Genomic DNA, 21,284 nt, shown 5'->3' with positions numbered 1-21,284 from the left:
GAAAGAGAGTAGCAGTGATTGGAGCAGAGGCCAAGCACTGGACTTAGAGGTGCTGGTTCTGGTTCTGCCAGCGGCTGCCTTTGTGACCTTGAGCCAGTCATTTAAATATTGCAGGCTTTATTTTCCCAACTGTAATATAAAAGGACTGAACCAGATGATTTCCCAAATCCTTTCCAGGTTCTGAGATTTGATACACCTCTTCTGTAAGAAACTGCTCATCTCCTTCCCCCCAGATTCATTTTCAATCTCTACACAGAAGCTCGCAGAAGAGGGTATATATCCATCTAGAACAGTCAGGGAGAGCTTCAAAACGATACAGAACTGGGCCCTGGGGGATATTAAGAGTCAGGAAGGCAAAAGGAAGAAGAAGAAGAAGAAGAAAAAGACAAGAGGAAGAAAAAGGGCCGAGGGCCCCACAGGTGTAACTTTGCCTACTCCCTGCCCTGTGATCATCTTTACTACTGTTTGCCAAATACGCTTGTGGTTGGGAGGGGCTGTGTGACTGTTTATGACATGTGAGAAGAACAGACTCATGTCACTTCCATGTTGAGCATCAATACCCATGCAAGGTCCCCCAGAACTCTCTTTAATCTCCTCTAGCCAAATGACCAGCAATGTTTGAAATGAAGGCTGCTCTTCAGCCTGGCCCTGAGCAGCTTTTGTAAGGCGGAGCCCCTGATAACTAAAATAACATATGACTCCAGTAGGCAATAAATTGTTGTTTTAAGCCACCTGAGGTACGGGTGTTGTTTGTTGCTACTAGATAACCTAGCTCCTGAACATTCCCAAGGGTGAAACCTAAGGCTGATGAGAAAAGGTGCCTCCATCTTCTCCACAGCCTCAAAGCCTGCTCGCCTGCTCAGCTAACCCTAAGCGGTCAAAGACAAAGGCAAGCGCAGAACCACTCAGAGGCCTATTCATTTGCAAGAGCCAGTTCATTGAAATTTTTCACAGGCTCCTCTTCGGCCTCTTGTCCTTTAAGATTGCAAAACTGGGATTGTGCTAAGACACAAAAGCTTTCAGAAAGAGATGAAGTGAGGCTACGTGCAAACTAGAAAAACATTCTTCTCTCTATTTACCCATTAGGGCAGAGAACTGGGGGCAGAATTTAATAATGAGTGACTAGGCTTGAAAGATACAGGAGCATAATACAAATATACTGCAAAAAGAGTCTTAAAGAGAGAAGACATGTTTAGACTTACAGTTTGTACTTCCCTTAGGTTAATTCTTATCTTGGGTCTAAAGACAGCTTTGTTTTTTCTTCTAGATTCAAAGACTCCTCTTTTGAAGATCATCACTGCCATCTGCCTCAAAAAGCAGAATTATACATGAAATAACAATGAGATGCACTTCCCAACTACTAATATTAAGTATTTAATCAGCTGTAGAGTGTGGTAAATTTCTTTTATTTCATGAAATTTTTATACCTTTGTTGTGGCCTCTCGAAAATATCTTCGCGATTCTTCCTGGGATTTTGAGGAACTCATTAATTCCAGTTGCCTTAACTCATCAATTTTAGCCAAAGCACGCCGAGCAAATGCCTACATGCGATTAAAATAAATTTAATTCATAAATCAGAATATAGTGATTAAAATGTATAAAGACAATGTTTTGTTCTCCTAGGCATTTGATTTCATCTGTAAATTAAGCTCTAGGTTAATGCTGACTCCTTTTATCCAGTCTATCATTTTCTTTAAGAACCACTAAACTCTCTAATAAACTGTGAGATAAGGTAACTTTCGGAATTATGAAATTTTAAAAAGGAAAGCTGAAATATCACTTAAACAGTAGCTCCATACAGATTATCGCTTCTCAGCATTTGGCATTGCATGGCCTCATGTGCGCGTGCATGCGCGCACACACACACATACGCACACACACACACACACACGTCCTCAGTTGCTCTTCTCAAATCCTAACCTTCGTATCATGACATGCTGTATTATCTACCTAACTGTTCACATGGACCACCAAACTGTGACTTCCTGAAAGAATCTTACTCATTTTTGTGTCTCCAATACGCAGCACACTGGATTTAATAAATATCTGAAGGAAGGAAGAAGGGAGGCTTTCTTATTTAATCATATCACCATTATTATAATCCTCTATAGATAACAAATGAGTTCAAAGGAGTTATTAAGAACTCAATAACAAGAGTTCATGTCCCTTATTTCACCAACTCTTTGAAATATTTCATTCATCATTTATAATTTTTAATGAAGATGCTTCTAGACCAACCACAATATTAACATCTATGAAGGGTTACATTTTCCAATAAAGAAAAATCCCAATAGGGATCAAATGGCCAAAACGCTATAAAAGTTCCATTCCCTAATAATCTTAATAGCTATAGAACAAAATATGCCACCACTAGTACACTGAAGTTAACTATATATATACATGATGAGTTGTCTTTCTGGAATGTATCTTGAGCTACACAAGTAACCCATGAAGGTTAAATTAGGCTGTTCTTCTGCCTATGTGCCACCAGCATCAAACCCTTCAGAATTAGTTGAGGCAGGAAAAACTAAATGGAACTGTGAATTGCCAGATGATTTATTTATGGTAGTTAACAAGATACGAACAGGCATGTGCACAGCCATGAAGGCAGTCCTACACAAGACTTCCAGCCAAAGAGGTTGACTAGAGCAGAAATCCAGCTTACGCCCCACATACCAAACCATGCACCCTTGTGCAGGAACGTGTTGGCCCAAAGGAAGGGGTGCTTACTTCTCATTCTCACCAAGGCCCCATCCACTGACCAAGCCAGGTGTCATGTAATGTAGAGAAGATGCCTTTTTCAAATTGACACAGGGGCACTCTACAGGCCAATAGAAGCTCTGGAGTTATATATATATAATATATATAATTTATATTTATATATATATAATATATATAATTTATATTTATATATAAAATATATATAATTTACATTTATATATAAAATATATATAATTTATATTTATATATTATATATAATTTATATGTATATATAAAATATATATAATTTATATGTATATATAAAATATATATAATTTATATGTATATATATAAATATATATAATTTATATTTATATATTATATATACTTTATATTCATATATAAAGTATATATAATTTATATTTATATATAAAGTATATATAATTTATATTTATATATACTATATATAAAGTATATATAATTTATATTTATATATACTATATATAATGTATATATAATATGTATTACATATAATTTATATATATTATATATAATATATATAAATTATATATAATGTATATTTTTATATATAATATATAATTTATATAAAATATATATATAAATTATATAAATTTTTTATATATATATAAATTTTTTTGAGATGGGGTTTCACTCTTGTTGCCCAGGCTGGAGTGTAATGGTGCGATCTCAGCTTACTGCAACCTCAGCTTCCCAAGTAGCTAGGACTACAGGTGCACACCACCATGCCTAACTAATTTTTGTATTTTTAGTAGAGACAGGGTTTCACCATGTTGGCCAAGCTGGTCTCAAACTCCTGACCTCAGGTGATCCACCCGCCTTAGCCTCCCAAAGTGCTGGGATTACAGGCATGAGCCATCATGCCCAGCCCGAAGTTAAGTTATATTTCAGGTACTCAATCAAAATGAGATGAAAGAAGGAAAAACAAAAAATAGAGTGTATTAAATGGTCATTAGAAGGTGTATTCAATTAGCTTGGCATAGTGGTGTGCGTCTGTAGTCCCAGATACTCCAGAGACTAAGACTGCAGTGAGCCGTGATCAGACCACTGCACTCCAGCCTGGGCAAGAGAGCAAGACTCTGTCTTAAAAAAATAAAGAAAGAAAACAAAAGAAAAACAAAGTGTATTAAATGGTGGTTAGCAGAGAAAAGCAAGACAAGAGTGTATATACTAAGTGATAAGGAACACAAAACTAAACGAGGAGGGAAGGTGGCTTGTATTCAAGAGCAAAGTGAGGATGGAAAGACAACAGATAGAAGTTTTTGAGATCTATTGCATAGCATGGTGATCATAGTTAACAATAACATATTGCATATTTCAAAATTGCTAATAAATAGATTTTAAGTGTTCTCACTACAAGAAAAAGGTATGTGAGAAAAGAATATGTTAATTAGCTTAATCATTCCAGTGTATACATTCAACAAAACATCACATTGTACCTCATAAGTATATACAATTATTATTTGTCATTTGAAAATAAAAATCTTAATTTTAAAAATTCCAAAAATCTTACTCAGAAATGGAGCAAAGAAGGTGAAAGTGAATAGAGAATAAAGGAGAGAGCAGAAAGGAGGGCGAAAGAGAAAAAGAATGGAAAAGTCAAGCAAATTTGTGCAAATAAAGCCTTGAACTTTTGTCTTTGCTTCATTTCAATTCTTTGGTTGGGTTTTGTTTTCCCCCTTGCAGGCATCTAAGGAAGAAAATTCTGGATACGCTCTATTTTAAAATATTGGGCCTGGGCACGGTGGCTCACGCCTGTAATTCTAGCATTTTGAGAAGCCAAAGCAGGCAGATCACCTGAGGTCAGGAGTTCGAAATCAGCCTGGTCAACATGGCAAAACCCTGTCTCTACTAAAAATACAAAAATTAGCTGGGCATGGGTGGCACATGCCTGTAATCCCAGCTACTCAGGAGGCTGAGGCAGGAGAATCGCTTGAACCTGGGAGATGGACGTTGCAGTGAGCCGAGATCACGTCACTGCACTCCAGCCTGGGCAACAAAGTCAGATTCCATCTCAAAAAAAAAAAAATTCGACTCCTCAGAGTTAAAAAGCAGCATACCTCTCCGTGAATCCCGGCATGGCAGTCATAGCAGCATTGGCAAACAGCTGTGTAGAGAGTAGTGCGCCACGTCAAGTACCTGAGCGACAGGAGCGGGACCAAGGACTCCATACACATGCTGGCCCACAGGAGATACTCTAAGGCCTGCAAAATAAAGGGCACCACTGGATTTGTTTTCATTTTAAGTTAATAATGATAATTGTATTAAATATAATCAAATTCTAAGTTGTGAGCACAAGTTGCTGATTACTTAAACCAAAAATACCATAAATAATGTGTCAAGAAGAAACGAGTATTTAAAAAGTAAAAGATAATTTAAAAACTCAAAATCTCAAGCCATTTTGGGAGACATTCTAAAATGTCTTTTTTGTTTGTTTGTTTTTAGACAGAGTCTTCCTCTGTCACCCAGGCTGGAGTGCAATGGCACAATCGTGGCTTACTGCAACCTCTGCCCCCTGGGTTCAATTGATTCTCATGCCTCAGCCTCCTAAGTAACTGGAACTACAGGTGTGCACCACCACACCTGGCTAATTTTTCTATTTCAGTAGAGAGGGGGTTTTACCATGTTGACCAAGCTGGTCTTGAACTCCTGACCTAAAGTGATCCACCCACCTCAGCCTCCCAAAGTGCTGGAATTACAGGCATGAGCCACTGCACCCAGCATGTCTCATCTTATTATAAGCCTCTCCACTCATTTTTATTAACATTTGTCATGTCAACACTAGTCTAGGAATTAACTCCAATGATACAATTGTTATTTGTTGGCCTGGAACCAGTATATGATTCTGAAGATTAGCTGGTATAGGAGGTAAGGAAAAGGAAAAAGGCTTACAGCCTGGGGCCTGCGATGCTTAGTAGAAATGGTCCAAGATTAGTATCAAATAAACCTGGATTTCTGTCCCAATTTTACCACCTAGTGGTTGGATCACTTTACCTCTTTAGGCCTCAATTTTCTCATCTGTAAAATGGGTATTTTTTCACATCACAATAGTGCTGTTATGGAGAAAGAGATAATGTACATGACATGCTAGGAAAATACTTCCATAATCTAAAATAAAATCCACCTTCATATACCTCCAGTGCATTGGTCCTCATCATGCCTTCCAGAACAGCACAAAGCAATCCAAAACTCACTTCTAAATTACAGACACCCAGAAATCTAAAAACACTTAATGCAGCCTGCCCTCTCCCTCGGCTCTCTCGTCCAGGGTAAATATCTCCAAGTACGTCCATCCCTCATGGAATTGCACTGCCCTTCTCCACCATGACTGGCCTTCTGTGGCTTTACCTCAGGTTGCCAGCATCCTTTCAGGGTGTATGGCTAGACCACAGTACAGTGAATGACACTGTACCTCTTCTAAATTAGACTGAGGTTGATTCATTGCTGTTTTTGTTGTTGCTGTCATTGTTATTGTTACGAACTTTGTGAACTGATATGAAATTAATCATATCACCAAAAACTCTTGAATTTTTCTCACATTTGCTACTCCCTAACAATCTCTATTTCAGATTTTTGCATTTGGATTGTTGTGGTTTGGGTTGGGTGGTATATGATTAAGCCATGCCTAAATTTCCCCTTTAAATTCACATCTTTCTAAAATCCTTCAGGACTCCTGGTATTAGAAATTTCACATTTCAAAATAAAAATGGCTTCAGTTAACAATTGTTCACATTGTATTTAATTTGTTTATGGAAAATCAAAGTTTTCTGTGCCAGAAGGGATCTTAAAAGTAACTTAGCTTGACTCCATGAGGCTAAACTCATTCTAAGCAAAAGAGCTGGGGCTGAAACTCAGGTCTTTGAACTCCCAAGTGCAGTGTTCTTTCCACTATACAGAGGAGCCTTGACAAAGGATAGAAGCTCACCATAAACCACTTAGGGTTATGAAAAACTATCTTTCAAGTTTAAACAGGAAAAGCCATTTTCAAAATATGACTCAATTTGTAGCATTTTTTTCTTACCCTTAAAAGCTATAAATAATTGTTTCTATTAATTAAAAAATTTAATAGGATACATCAGGACTATTCTCTTCATGGAAAAAAAAAAAAAAAAAGAACTTTGAAAAGTCAAATGATATCCATATCCAAAACATGGCCCCAGTAAGAGCATGTTGTAGGTGTTGAGTAGGAAACATACCCACTATTAATCAGCTCAGCCACAGGATGGCGCTGCAGCCTCATTTATATCATCTTACACCATTTAAAGAAAATGACAAGCAATTTCAAAGTTAGGACTTAAAGTTTATGTAATGGTATGTGAAATAATTTGACAGTAACTGTTCAAGCCACATACGTTGTCAAACTATTTCAGTTTCATAGTAAAATGAAACAGAAATCAATCATTTCTTAGAATGAACAGATTCTAGATGTATTCTTTAATGTTTGCTGAGTACTATAAATGCCACCGAAGAAACTAAATTATTCCATAAACAAAAGCAAAATGGTCATATGTCTTCAGGGAAAGAGGTTTCAGAAGTCTGACCACCCTCTATTCCCTAAGCTTATGCTGATGATCTGCTGCAGCACTAAATTAGGTGTTTCTCACCTAGGGAAGTGCCCCTAGTTAGTTTGGGTTTTCAGGATGTCTTTAGGAGATAGGGTTATATCAGAAAATATCAACCCCTTCCCTGCAGCTTATCCATTTGAGTACATAAAACAAAATAGAATGGGTCATGACGGGATTCCATTTAGTCAACAGACATGCATTATTCTAACGGTACAGGGTGACATTGCCCCTGGTATCAGTACATCTCTGACTAGATGTGTGACCCTGAGCAAAGTAACTTTTCCCAGCCTCAGCTTCCTTATCTATTATATAAGATAGAGGTAGTGGCTGGGCACAGTGGCTCACGCCTGTAATCCCAGCACTTTGGCAGGCCGAGGCGGGTGGATCACGAGGTCAGGAGATCGAGACCATCCTGGCTAACAAGGTGAAACCCTGTCTCTACTAAAAATACAAAAAATTAGCCGGGCGTGGGGGCGGGCGCCTGTAGTCCCAGCTACTCGGGAGGCTGAGGCAGAAGAATGGCGCAAACCTGGGAGGTGGAGCTTGCAGTGAGCCAAGACTGCACCACTGCACTCCAGCCTGGGCGACAGAGCAAGACTCCGTATCCAAAAAAAAAAAAAAAAGATAGAGGTAATAACAGCACCTTTCTCAAAGTGGTGGTGTGAAGATTAAATGAGATGATAAATGAAAGTTCTTACAAGCATACTTGATGACGGCAGGCATTCATTCAATCAATGTTAATGATGATGATGCTAGTGCCCACCTCATAAGCCTTTCACAGGACCTAGCACATAGTATAGATTCAATAATAATAACAAAAGCTAGCCATCATGCCTAGATCCTATATAAATGGGAGTTTAGACAGCATGAGGAGGCCAGGTCTATTTCTCCTTCCGTCTTATGCTATAACATACTTGAACTCTGAAGTTACTACAGTATTCAAATCCCTCAGACCCAGGACATTTCACACACGGTGGGACCTCCAAGGACTTGTCTCCATTAAATGGACCCATCAAATCCATTTTTAGCCTCAGCTCAGGAATCAATTTACCAGCTGAAGGTTTGGGAATTACTGGTGAAAATTATGAATTTCCTTGAAACAGAAAGAATGTCATTCAGATCTTCAGGTGCCAAATGTACAACCACCCACACCCCCCCCCAAAATTATTGCATCCCTCACCTCCCATTCCCATCCCACAAGACTGGCACCACAGAACTATACTCATTTTGGGCCAGGCGCCGTGGCTCATGCCTGTAATCCCAGCACTTTGGAAGGCTTGAGGTGGGCAGATCACTGGAGGTCAGGAGTTTGAGACCAGCCTAGCCAATATGATGAAACCCCATCTCTACTAAAAATACAAAAAATTGGCCTGGCATGGTGGTGGGTGCCTGTAATCCCAGCTACTCAGGGGGCTGAGGTAGAAGAATCACTTGAACCCAGTAGGCCGAGCTTGCAGTGAGCTAAGACGGCGCCACTGCACCCAGCATGGGCAACAGAGCAAGAATCAGTCTCAAAAAAAAAAAAAAAAAAAAGAACTATACTCATTTTAGTCTCATTTTACAGGCAATTTAAGTTTTGAAATATAATGAACAAAAGAATAATTTTAGTGGCAAAATTTATGTACCCTGTGCTTTTATTAATTCATATAAAATATTATTGGTTCCCAAGGTTTCCTTATGGTTGAAAAACTGAAGATTTATCTCCTAATAAGATTAGAATACATATTTAATCAGCATGGCAAAAAACTATCCTTATTTTATCAGAGACAAACTCAAGGTATATGAGGCAGAGAAGAAATGTCTTACAAAGGTTATGAATAAGAAATTATTTTAAGATGACTGTCACTTTAAAATTCTCTCAGCGTTAACAAGCACAAACACTAACAGTCAAATGTTGGCACAGACATCTCTGCCCTTCAAAGCTTTGGCAGCAAGCACTGCAGCAGACCAAACTATGATGGTCCTGTGAAGCCATGTTTGTTGTTGTTACACCAAGTGCAACCAGAGTATGCAAATTCTCTTTAGGAAATCATCTGGAACTGAATGTAGCATCGTTGCAATAGTCTGCGGGCCAAGTTTACATTAGACCTGGGAGAGTCCCCCCTCAATTTAATTCACACTCAGAAAGCTGGCACAGAGCTTCTTCAAGTCACTGTCTGTCATAGAGTTTTTTAATTTGAGAAGCAAAACAGAGAGAGAACACATAATTAATGTTATCCATTGAGCATGCAAATTTCTTTACTTCCATTTTTCTTTTTCAAAGTTGTCAACTTTTAAGATACTTGGCTATGCTTTGAGGAAATAAGAAAAAACATATCTCTCCTGAGTGTTAGAATATTCAGGGTAAGGTTCTGCATGGAATAAAGAATAAAGTAGTCATGTTTCAGATGCCAGCAACAACTCAAGCAGGGTCTCAATGGGAGTATATTCACCCTTCTTGGCCTACATTCCAATAACTGGAAAATTAATACAGGGAATAAATATGTCTCCCACGGACAAAAATGCTACCAACATTGTAGGGAAGTCAATAGAAGTGTTAGCAACTTCCTCAAGCTAACAGAGCAGTGAGTACTGGTAAGTAAGAATCTTACTATAAAATAAAGTCTCCTTGCCTTTGTCATGCAGCTGGGTTAGAGTTTAAGTGTGCATTCACCCGATTAGCATGCAGGCCAGAAGTGAAAGCACTTCAAGCAGAACGAAATCCAAGCTCCGTATCATGACATAAAGGGGGTAACCATAGTTTATCATCCAAACCAGGACACCTTTTTTTAATTTTCTATTTTTTTTTTTTTATTTGAGACACAGTCTTGCTCTGTCACCCAGGCTAGAGTGCAAAGTGGCACGATCTTGGCTCTCTGCAACCTCCGCCTCCCAGGCTCAAGCAATCTTCCCACCTCAGCCTCCCAAGCAGCTGGAACTACAGGCATGTGCCACCAGGTCCGGCTAATTTTTGTATTTTTTGTAAAGACAGGGTTTTGCCATGTTGGCCAGGCTGGTCTCAAACTCCTGGCCTCAAGTGATCTGCCAGTCTAGGTCTCCCAAAGTGCTGGGATTACAGGTGTAAGCTACTGCACCCGGCCCAGGCCACTTTTACTAGTAAAAGTGGGCACTACTGATAATTACTAACAGGACAACAGGCATAAACCGGGACTTTCCTGGGCAAGCCAGGAAGGATGGTGACCCTACCTAAAGCTATAGTAACCAGATGGATGTTCACTATCAAGCGTGACAAGCATGACTATCTGAGAGACAGAGAATACTAACATTTTCAGGAATTTCCTTTCTTTTCATTAAATGATCTATATTTTTACATATGATACCTATTAAAGCAAAACTAAGAATAATAAAGCTATATATTTACTAAATTTTATATTATATAGTTCTCCAAATATTCCTTGTTTAACATTCAATATACTGTGTAATGAAAGCCTTAAGAAAAATAAAACAGGAAATAGAGGGGAAAATATTTTGTCAGTACATTTCATACCTTGGAAGACTGACCTATGACCATCAGTTTTCTGCAAATGGTGTAAATATAAATGGTACCTGGATGGAGAAAACGATTGTTAACATGTTGTACAGTCAAATGATAGAAATTTTATATTCCAATTTCTGTGGTTCAAGTCTGTAGTTCCCAAAACAAGTGATCTCATGAGGAAGTCTGATAATGGTATATAGAGTTATACTCATCATAATTTTTCTTGTAACTTGTAAACAAAATCATTAAAATAATTAACATGGCCGTATTTTAAATATGTTGACACAGGAATCTTTTAGTCTCATTTTACAGGCCATTTAACTTTTGAAGTAGAATGAACAAAAGAATAATTCTAGTGGCATAATTTATGTACCCTGTGCTTTCATTAATTCATATAAAATATCACTGGTTCCCAGCTGTGTACAGTGGCTACGCCTGTAATCCCAGCACTTTGGGAGCCTGAGGCGGGAGGATCACGAGGTCAGGAGTTCCAGACCAGCCTGGCCAATATGGTAATACCCCGTTTCTACTAATAATACAAAAATTAGCCGGGCGTGGTGGCGTGCATCTGTAGTCCCAGCTACTTGGGAGACTGAGGCAGAAAAATCGCTTAAACCTGGGAGGCGGAGGTTGCAGTGAGCTGAGATAGTGCCACTGCACTCTAGCCTGGGCAACAGAGCAAAACTCCATCTCAAATATATACATATATATATATATATAAAATTGGTTCCCATGGTTTCCTTATGGTTGAAAAACTAAAGATTTATCTCCAAATAAGATCAGAATACATATTTAATCAGCAAGGCAAAATACTCAACAAGGAAACTCATAATAATTTAAAAATCATAATGCATAACAGGGCACATTATATTCACTCACAGACTTATATAACATTTTTTCCCATTATCAAGGTGTGTCCTATAAGCATTCTAGTGAAAAAATAGCATTTCCAACACCTAAGTAAGGACACATGCTTTTGTGTCAGACCATTAATTAAAAGAGGATAGAAGGCTAGAGGGAGGGTTGAAGAGAGGAGTGGGGAACATCACCATACTTCTCTGTATACAAGCAGTTTATCAATCTATAAACATACCCAAAAGATGGTAACATGCTTTAAAAAGGCATGTAATTGTGGCAGATAAGTCTAAATATTTTCTATAAAGTATCTAATATTCGTAACCATAAAAATTCAACAATCATGAATTCTATGTTCAGGTTTAAACTTTTAAGTTTCTGATGGCCGGGCGCTGTGGCTCACACCTGTAATCCCAGCACTTTGGGAGGCTGAGGCAGGCAAAACACCTGAGGTCAGGAATTCCAGACCAGCCTGGCCAACATGGAGAAGCCCCATCTCTACTAAAAATACAAAATTAGCTGGGCATGATGGTGTGCACCTGTAATCCCAGCCGGGCGTGGTGTCTCACACCTGTAATCCCAGCACTTTGGGAGGCTGAAGGGGGCAAAACACCTGAGGTCAGGAATTCGAGACCAGCCTGGCCAACGTGGAGAAACCTCATCTCTACTAAATACACAAAATTAGCTGGGCGTGATGGTATGCACCTGTAATCCCAGCTACTCAGGAGGCTGAGGCAGGAGAATTGCCTAAGCCCAGGTGACAGAGGTTGCAGTGAGCCAAGATTGCGCCATTGCACTGCAGCCTGGGTGACAGAGCGAGTCTTCATCTCAAAAAAATAAATAAATAAAAAGTTTGTGAGAAAATGGCAACTGCACCAAAACATCTATCACTTGATTAGAACACAACTATAAGCATAATAAACATCAATTACACAAATCAGTGACCCCCAAAATTGAACAAAATTTAAACTTAAACGTATAGTACCCTAAATTTCATAGAGAATGCAATTGGTCCTTAACATTCAGGGACTCAGCGTTATTCATGTGACTACCCCCAGCACCTGCAGTTATTCATTCCACTGAAGATCCACTGGGGAAGAAACCACTCGACTAATAACAGCTCAAGCTCAGCAGACTTATCTCAACGAGGCTTTGTTGACCTCTACTCTTCATCTTTTTCATTTCATTTTTTTTTTTTTTTTTTGAGATAGAGTCTTGCTCTGTCACCCAGGCTGGAGTATAGTGGTGCAATCTCAGCTCACCATGACCTCCACCTCCCGGGTTCAAGCGATTCCCGTGCCTCAGGCTCTCAAATAGCTGGGATTACAGGCGCTCACCACCATGCTCAGCTAATTTTTGTATTTTTAGTAGAGACGGGGGTCTCGCCATGTTGGCCAGGCTGGTCTCGAACTCCTGACCTCAAGTAATCTGGCTTCCCAAAGTGCTGTGATGAGAAGCGTGAGCCACCATTCCTGGCCTCTACTCTTCATCTTTAAAAATAAAATTGTCTAAGTGTTTCTTTGCAGGAAAAAAAAATAGTCACCAAGTAAAAATATGCACAGGAAACACATGCCTGTCCACAAAACATGTGATGAGGATGCAAGCCAGGAGCCTGTATAAACATGCCAGTAACGGGGAACTGGGGAACTGAGGAAGGCCTCAGGAGACTGCCCTCAAGAATGACAAGGGCCCTCTGTATTTCAAAAAGGTGCCTTTCACCTTTCCAGCCCTAAAAGGTTCTGACTGTAACTAAGTCCTTTGACAGTTCAAGATCTTGGCATGGCTCACAAATTCCTGCTGCAAAAGCCAGACTCAGAGAGTAAATGGTATCAGATGGAACACAGACTGAATCTTTATGATCTCAGGGTATTTCTGGAAGTTTATTTCCTTTGTTCCTTTTTTTTTTTTTGAGATGGAGTCTTGCTCTGTTGCCCAGGCTGGAGGGAAGTGGCATGATCTCGGCTCACTATAACCTCTGCTCCCCGGGTTCAAGCAATTCTCCTGCCTCAGCCTCCCAAGTAGCTGAGATTATAGGCACACGCCACCACACCCGGCCAATTTTTGTATTCTTAGTAGAGATGGGGTTTCACTATGTTGGCCAGGCTGGTCTTTCACCTGGGCCTCCCAAAGTGCTAGGATTACAGGCGTGAGCCACCATGCCAGGCCTGTTTCATTTTTAACCAAGTCCCTAATAGGAGTTTATTGCCTGGTCTTGTGAGTCCTTTTCATTAAAAATGGCCACCATCAAACTAATCTAGTTGAGGGTCTAAATTAGTTGGGTTCACTTTAGTTGAAAAGTAAGGTATTACTCAATATCCATATACCCAATAGATTTTTTTTTTTTTTTTTTTTGAGATGGAGACTTGCTCTGTTACCCAAGCTGGAATGCAGTGGCATGATCTTGGCTCACTGCAACCTCCGCCTCCCAGGTTCAAGCAATTCTCCTGCCTCAGCCTCCCGAGTAACTGGGATTACAGGCATGCACCACCACACTCGGCTAATTTTTGTATTTTTAGTAGAGACCCAGTTTCACCATGTTAGCCAGGCTGGTCTTGAACTCCTGACCTCAGGTGATCTGCCTGCCTTGGCCTCTCAAAGTGCTGGGATTACAGGTGTGAGTCACTGTGTGCAGCCTAAATTTTTATTTAAAAACCAAGATTGGTTAAATATTTGAAGAAACCAAGTCTGTGTATGTATAACAGTCAATTAAAAGTAAATACAGTAAATGTCTAACTGAAAAGGTCAAACGTATTTTGATAAGTTATCAAGGCACATTTGACCTTTTCAGTCAAATATAGTTTTGACTACTCAAATTCCAAATTGTCAGAACTTCAGGGTCTTTGCACTTGCTGATCCCCCAGGTGGATGCCCTTCCACCAAATACCCAGAAGTTTCACTATCCAAACTCCTTCAGGTCTTTGTTCCTCTGTCATCTCAGCAGCCCAGCCCCTCCTCTCTCTATCCCCTTCTGGCTTTGACTTTTCTCCATAGCCTCACCACCATCTGACACAATTCAGTTTTGATTTGTTTAGCATCTCCCTGCAATGGAAGTCAGCATGAGAATGTGGTTTTTGTCTATTGTCCACTCCTGTGTCCCTAGCACCTAGAACAATACCTAGCATATGGTAGGCATTCAGTAAGTTACAGAATAAATTAAAACAGGAAGAGTAGTTACTGAAACTAAGTATGTGTATCTCCCAGAACCCAGTAATTCCACTCTTAGGCACAGATCCCAGAAAACTCTGGCACAGATCTATAAAAGGACATGTGTAAGGATATTCATTGCAGAATTATTTGTGCAATTAGAGAGGTCAGGCAAACCAGGTGCTCATCGCCAGGCCTGTATGGATATCTGGAATATAATTCACCAGGCAGAATTAATGAATTATATTTACATACAGGAACTTAGCTAGATTCTAAAACCCCATAATATTCAGCAGGAAAAAAAAAAGGAAACAGAATAAAATCTAGAGCACAATGCCATGTGTATTAAAAAAGAGAAAAGGAAAAAAGCACATACCAAGAAAAGGATATCAAGGATACAGAAATAATCTTTTTATTAAAAAAAAAACTATTGAGAGAGGCCGGGCACGATGGCTCACGCCTGTAATTCCAGCACTTCGGGAGGCAGAGGCGGGCCGATTGCCTGAGGTCAGGAATTCAAGACCAGCCTGGCTACCATGGTGAAAACCCGTCTCTACTAAAAAGCAAAAATTAGCCAGGTGTGGTGGTGCGTGTCTGTCGTCTCAGCTACTCGGGAGGCTGACGCAGGAGAATCTCTTGAACCCGGGAGGTGGAGGTTGCAGTGAGCTGAGATTGTGCCACTGTACTCCAGCCTGGGCAACACAGCGAGACTCCATCTCAAAAAATAAAAATAAAAAAGACTATTGAGAGAAATGTAATCCCAGTGCTTTGGAAGGCTGATGCAGAATGGCTTAAGCCCAGGAGTTCAAGGCTTAAGGCTGCAGTGATTGTGCCACACAGCACTCCACTCTGGGTGAGAAAGTGAGACCCTGTCTCAGACAAAAAAAAAAAAAAAAGACTATGTTTGGGTTGTGATCTTAAAAGGAGTAAAGACAGGGAATCATGCTCATTTCCACCCCTCAAACAAGGGCTGACCACAGGGCTCAACCACTGGGCCTAACACGGAACTGCTGCTCCTTCTCTGTCCCTGCCAAGATGTGTGAGAGATGGCAGTGGTGGCGCAGGTAACACTGAGTCTCTGGAGGATGATCAGACACAAAAGCTTAATAATCACTGGACTGAAAAAATCTCATCAAAGTTGGCCTCATCTCTGGCGCAAATGTAAAGTCTGATTTCAATCAAAATGTCAAAACATGACTTGGGGGTGGGTGAGAAAGGAAAAGGCTAGAAAATATACTTTCAGTTGCCATGGATGAGGGAAAATCCAATATGTTTCCTTGAAGTTATTTGATCCTGTCTTATGCACATCAAACACACTGTCATTATTATTTTCCTTTTAAAAATATATTATCCAGAGAACAATGGAGTAAGTTGCAACTTTAAAATAGAGAAAAGCAAGTATTACATTTTTTAGCTGAGAGTCATTTCTTCAGACACACACATAATGTACAAATGTGTGTGTGTGTGTGCGCGTGTGTGTGTGTGTGTTCCTCAGCACTCCTCACTCAAAATAAAAGTAGGAGGAGAAGGTCACTTTGCAGAAACCCAAAGCCAAGTTGTTTGAGGACAGGGCCAGTAAACGGGTGATGCTTAGAACCAATCTAACCTGCACTGGTTCTTTGACCCTTCTCCATCTATATTTACTCGTTAACTGTGGCCCTGCCTTTTGAACACCCAACAGTGATTATTCCCACAGCCTCTGACCCTTTCCCCAATGAAAACCCAAAGACATGCTTTATCTGTCCCAATTTACGAGGACAAATATGTCATACAAATGTTGAAAAAAATACAATCATCCTATTATGAAATGCATATGTTTTAAATCACAAGGTACTCAAGCTACTGTCAAACTTAGCATTAAGCAACTTTCTGAAAGACACAATGGAAAATAAAATACATCAGTATATACCATTGAAGATAATCCAGCAAAGATGCTCTTGTGGCAGAGCCACTTGCATGATGAGCCTTAAGGAGGACAAGATATGCAGACACTGGACCACAGATTCTTTATTCTTCAGGTTTTCATCACTGTCGCAGACCAGCTGGTAGTTGCACATATTTTTGCCACTCAAAGCATGAAACTGAAACACATGGGAAAATAGAAATAGAAATAACTGGCCAGGAACAGTAGCTCACACCTGTAATCCCAGCACTTAGGGAGGCCAAGGTGGGCAAATCACCTGAGGTCAGGAGTTCGAGACCAGCCTGGCCAACATGATGAAATCCTGTCTCTACTAAAAATACAAAAATTAGCTGGGCGTGGTGGCACACGCGTGTAATCCCAGCTACTCAGGAGGCTGAGGCAGGAAAATCATTTGAACCCGGGAGGCAGAGGTTGCAGTGAGCCAAGATCGTGCCACTGCATTCCAGCCTGAGTGACAAGAGAGAAACTCCATCTCAAAAAAAAAAAAGAAAAGAAAGAAAAAGAAAAAAGAAATAAAAATAACTTAGGCAAGCATTTCTCAAAATGTAAAAAACTAAAATGGAAACAATTATGGATAATTAATTTAATAGATTAGTGTAGAAAAAAAAGATAGGTCCCTTTAAAACATCCATCTAGTTAAGACTAGCTTTCCTTAGTCAAAAGAAATTCAGAAAGAAAAAAAAAATCCTATTACCAAAAATACAGAATTGAATCAATTGTTGTAAGCTCACCCAGTGGCATTTTAACTTATTTATTAATTCAGATGTGATTATAACCATTTACACAATTCACTCAACAAACGTTTCTTGAGCACCTCTATTAGCCACACTCTGCTAGGCAACAGGGACTCTAGGATGAGGAAGAAACGGACACTGCTCTTAGAGGAGGGAAAACAGTTACAGGCTCATGCATCCAGGCTCATGCAGCATTGAAGGGACTGCTGTGGTCACTGAATTGAAAGTATTTTGTAAGGTTGGATGAGATGGTTTAAAATAAAGAAGTGAGGCCAAGGCAGGCAGATCACTTGAGGTCAGGAGTTCGAGACCAGCCTGGCCAACATGGAGAAACCCCATCTCTACTAAAAATAAAAAAATTAGCCAGGCATGGTGGTGCGCACCTGTAATCCCAGCTACTCGGGAAGTTGAGGCAGGAGAATCACTTGGGCGCAGGAGGCGGAGGTTGCAGTGAGCCAAGATTACACCACTGCACTCCAGCTTGGGCAACAGAGTGAGCCTCTGTCTCAAAAAAAAAAAAGTGAGGCTATTATAGGGGTGACCCAGGCTCAGAAAAATAGAGAGAGCATTCCATGTATGGAATGCATTGACTAGCCGAAAGGCAAAGTCAATGCGTAGTGGAACAAAATGACAGGTTTCTACTTTAGAAATTAATTGGCCGGGCACCGTGGCTCACACCTGTAATCCCAGCACTTTGGGAGGCCAAGGAGAGTGGATCATGAGGTCAGGAGTTCGAGACCAGCCTGACCAACATGGTGAAACCCCGTCTCTACTAAAAATACAAAAATTAGCCGGACATGGTGGTACGCGCCTGTAATCCCAGCTACTAAGGAGGCTGAGGCAGGAGAATCGCTTGAACCTAGGAGGCAGAGGTTGCAGTGAGCTGAGATCATGCCACTGCACTCCAGCCTGGGCAACAGAGCAAGACTCCGAAAAAAAAAAGAAGAAAAGAAAGGAAAGAAGGAAGGAAGGAAGGAAAGAAAGAAAAGAAAAGAAAGAGGAAGAAAGAAAAATTCTGGCAAAGTATGAAAAGCAAAAAGCAGAAGGTAGGGGGTCAAGGCTACAAAAAGGGGAGTAGGAGAGACCTTTTCCCTAATGGGGTGCCAACCTACATTGCCCAGTATTCTCATTCATGTACCTACAGTACAGAGCCAAATTGAACTGTTCAATTGTCCCCTAAACATGCCTTGAGAGTTTTTGCTTATTAACCACATACTGTTCCCAAGGCCTCGAATAGTCCTCAAGTTTGAAGTAACATAGATTTAGAGTCAGACTGATCAGGGTTCAAACACCAACCCTGCCCATTGCTTTAAGTGGGCTAATAAACTTCCATTTCCTCATCTGTAAAAGAGGCACCTCTTAGGACTTTAATGAGGCTGCAAGATGATAATTCATACAATGTATTTAGAAGAGTACTCAGCACATGAAAACTGCTCAACCAGTGAATCAATGGTAGTAATTAACAAAATACTGGTATACTAGAAATAAAGTATAAATTTTTTATATCAATACATTTATGTTTAATCTCAAGAGCTGCTTTTTTTATACTATGTGATAAGCTTTATTTTTATCTTCTGTAAAATAGGGATAATAGTACGTAACTCATAAAATTACTTTACCAAATTTGTTTTCCAAAGCACTTTATAAACTAAATGCACTCTACAACTATTAGTTATTAAATAACAACAACCGCTACATGAATGAGTGACTGCAGTAACTTAATCTCCAAAGCATATTTACAAAGCTTAATAAGTTCACTTTCTTATCCAGCACTGAAAGTATTTATTAAGCAACTTATAGCACACAGCTAGATGCTATGCTAAGCCAACAAAAGACATTTAGAAGCTGTCACCTAAAAGATACATTGCATAGCTAATCATAAGTTATAGCTATTTCAGCTGCTCTTTCATCTTACTGTAAGTCCAGCAGTTTTATCTTTAAAGCCTTTTGGGAAAAAGGTAGCTTTGAATTGAGTTACATCCACTTTATTCTCATCAAAATTGGTATCGAATTGCTGAAGATATCTTCCATAGCATTGTAAAAGGGCCAGTTTGTATTCCTGAAATAAAAAGAGTACTTGATTAAAGTTCCAAAATATCATTTAGCTTATCATTATTAGGTAATATTCATATTATTCCTAATAGTATCAATGTTGATTATTACAATTATACCGTTACTACTGGCTCCATTTTCCAAAAACATAGTACGTGACAGACACTGCACTATACAATGTATGTGCATTATTTCATCTAATTCTCCTCACAATGAGCCTATATGAGATGGGACCATCATGACCACAAGGATGAAAATATTTACTATGGCACTGTGCGTGGTAATACCTACAAATACTCAAAATCCAGGTTCCAAAATTCAGCATTATCAGATCATGGTAACCCACATACCCAGAGAGGTGGATGAGTAGTCTTGCTCCTCTGATACCTCATAGGCTCGAAAAAGAAAAGAAACGAAGAATGAGCGAGAGAGAAACAAAGGAAGGAAGGAAGGCAGGGAGGGAGGGAGGGAGGAAGGAAGGGAGGAAGGGAAAGGAAGGAAAGAAAAGGAAGGAAGGAAGGAGGGAAGGGAGAGAGGGAGGGACAGAGGAAGGGAGGGAGGGACAGAGGAAGGGAGGGAGGGAGGGAGGGAGGAAGGAAGGAAGGAAGGAGGGAAGGGAGGGAAGGGAGGGAGGGAGGGAGGGAAAGGGAAGGGAAGGAAGGGGAAGGGAAAGGAAAGGGAAAGAAAAGGGAAGAGAAGAGGAAAGGAAAGGAAGGGGGAAGAAAGGAAGTGAAAGAAAGAGAGAGAGAAAGAAAAGAAGGAAAAGAAAGGAAAGGAAAGGAAGAAAGAGAAAGAGAGAGGGAGGGAAGGAGGAAGAAAAAAATAAAGGGAGGGAGGGAAAGAAAGAAAAAGAGGAGAGAGAGAAAGAAAGAAGGAAGGAAGGAGAGAGAGAGAAAGAAAGAAAAGAAAGAGAGAGAGAGGAAGGGAGGGAGAGAGAGGAAGGAAAGGAAGGGAGAGGGAGGGAGAGAGGAAGGAAGAGAGGAAGAAAGAGGGAACCAAAGAAGAGAAAATAAAAGAAAAAACTGCAGAGTGAGATGAGCTACTTGCCTCTCTCTCATCTGTCAACAGACTCTAAAGCTGCATCAGGACAAATAAAAAGCATTTGAGCAGTGGGATTTTTATTCATTCAAATTCTTGCTTATGTTCCCATTACAGAATCAGATGCCCCATTTCTGTAACCCACAGGGCTCAGTTACCTGGAGGGTTTCAGGGCAGGGGACATAAGCAGTGCTTTCAAAATGAGTCACTTGGAACCCTTCCTCAGCTCCCTCCCCCACAACTTCATCCCCAGGAAAAGCAACTGCCCAAGGTTGAACTGGCTGTCCAGTTACCTAGCCCCTTGGGAGGCATCTTCAGTCAAACACTGTTTTGTTTAAATTTCTATTAAAGATTTGTTTTTTGCTCACTAATCCTGAATCTTTTCTGCTGTAACTTGAGTCATATAATAAATTCAAATCTAGGTTTAAAACAAATTTTCCACAAGATGATCTTTACTACAACTAAAATAAAAATAGAGCCTAGAAACCAAAGTAACAAGTTCATGATTTCAGAATTATAAACACCTTTTTTTTTTTTTTTTTTTTTTTTTTTTTAGGGACAGTGTTTCGCCATGTTGCCCAGGCTTGTCTCAAACTCCTGGGCTCAAGCAAGCAATCTGCCCTCCTCAGCCTACCAAAGTTCTGGGATTACAGGTATGAGCCACCTTGCCCAGCCTGGCCAACATTCCCTTCAGTGAAAAGTAGATAAAACTTTTTCTTTGTTCCTTTAATTAAATATTAAAATATCCTATCTAG

General features: G+C 39.9%; 1 protein-coding gene across 1 annotated transcript in view; it reads right to left on the bottom strand.

Moving 5' to 3' along the window:
* Nucleotides 1-21,284, bottom strand: part of CFAP54 (cilia and flagella associated protein 54) — a 379,132-nt gene that overhangs the window by 345,408 nt on the left and 12,440 nt on the right. The window contains exons 3-8 of the mRNA XM_054442311.1: nucleotides 19,355-19,498; nucleotides 16,691-16,862; nucleotides 10,792-10,850; nucleotides 4,800-4,943; nucleotides 1,428-1,541; nucleotides 1,203-1,304 (exon numbers count right to left, since the gene is read on the bottom strand). Of these exons, the coding sequence (XP_054298286.1) occupies nucleotides 1,203-1,304; nucleotides 1,428-1,541; nucleotides 4,800-4,943; nucleotides 10,792-10,850; nucleotides 16,691-16,862; nucleotides 19,355-19,498 (735 nt within the window). The remainder of the gene's footprint in view (nucleotides 1-1,202; nucleotides 1,305-1,427; nucleotides 1,542-4,799; nucleotides 4,944-10,791; nucleotides 10,851-16,690; nucleotides 16,863-19,354; nucleotides 19,499-21,284) is intronic.

This window comes from Pongo pygmaeus, chromosome 10 (assembly GCF_028885625.2).
Source record: "Pongo pygmaeus isolate AG05252 chromosome 10, NHGRI_mPonPyg2-v2.0_pri, whole genome shotgun sequence".
Taxonomy (NCBI): Eukaryota; Metazoa; Chordata; class Mammalia; order Primates; family Hominidae; genus Pongo; species Pongo pygmaeus.
This window is presented reverse-complemented; position numbering and strand designations above follow the sequence as displayed.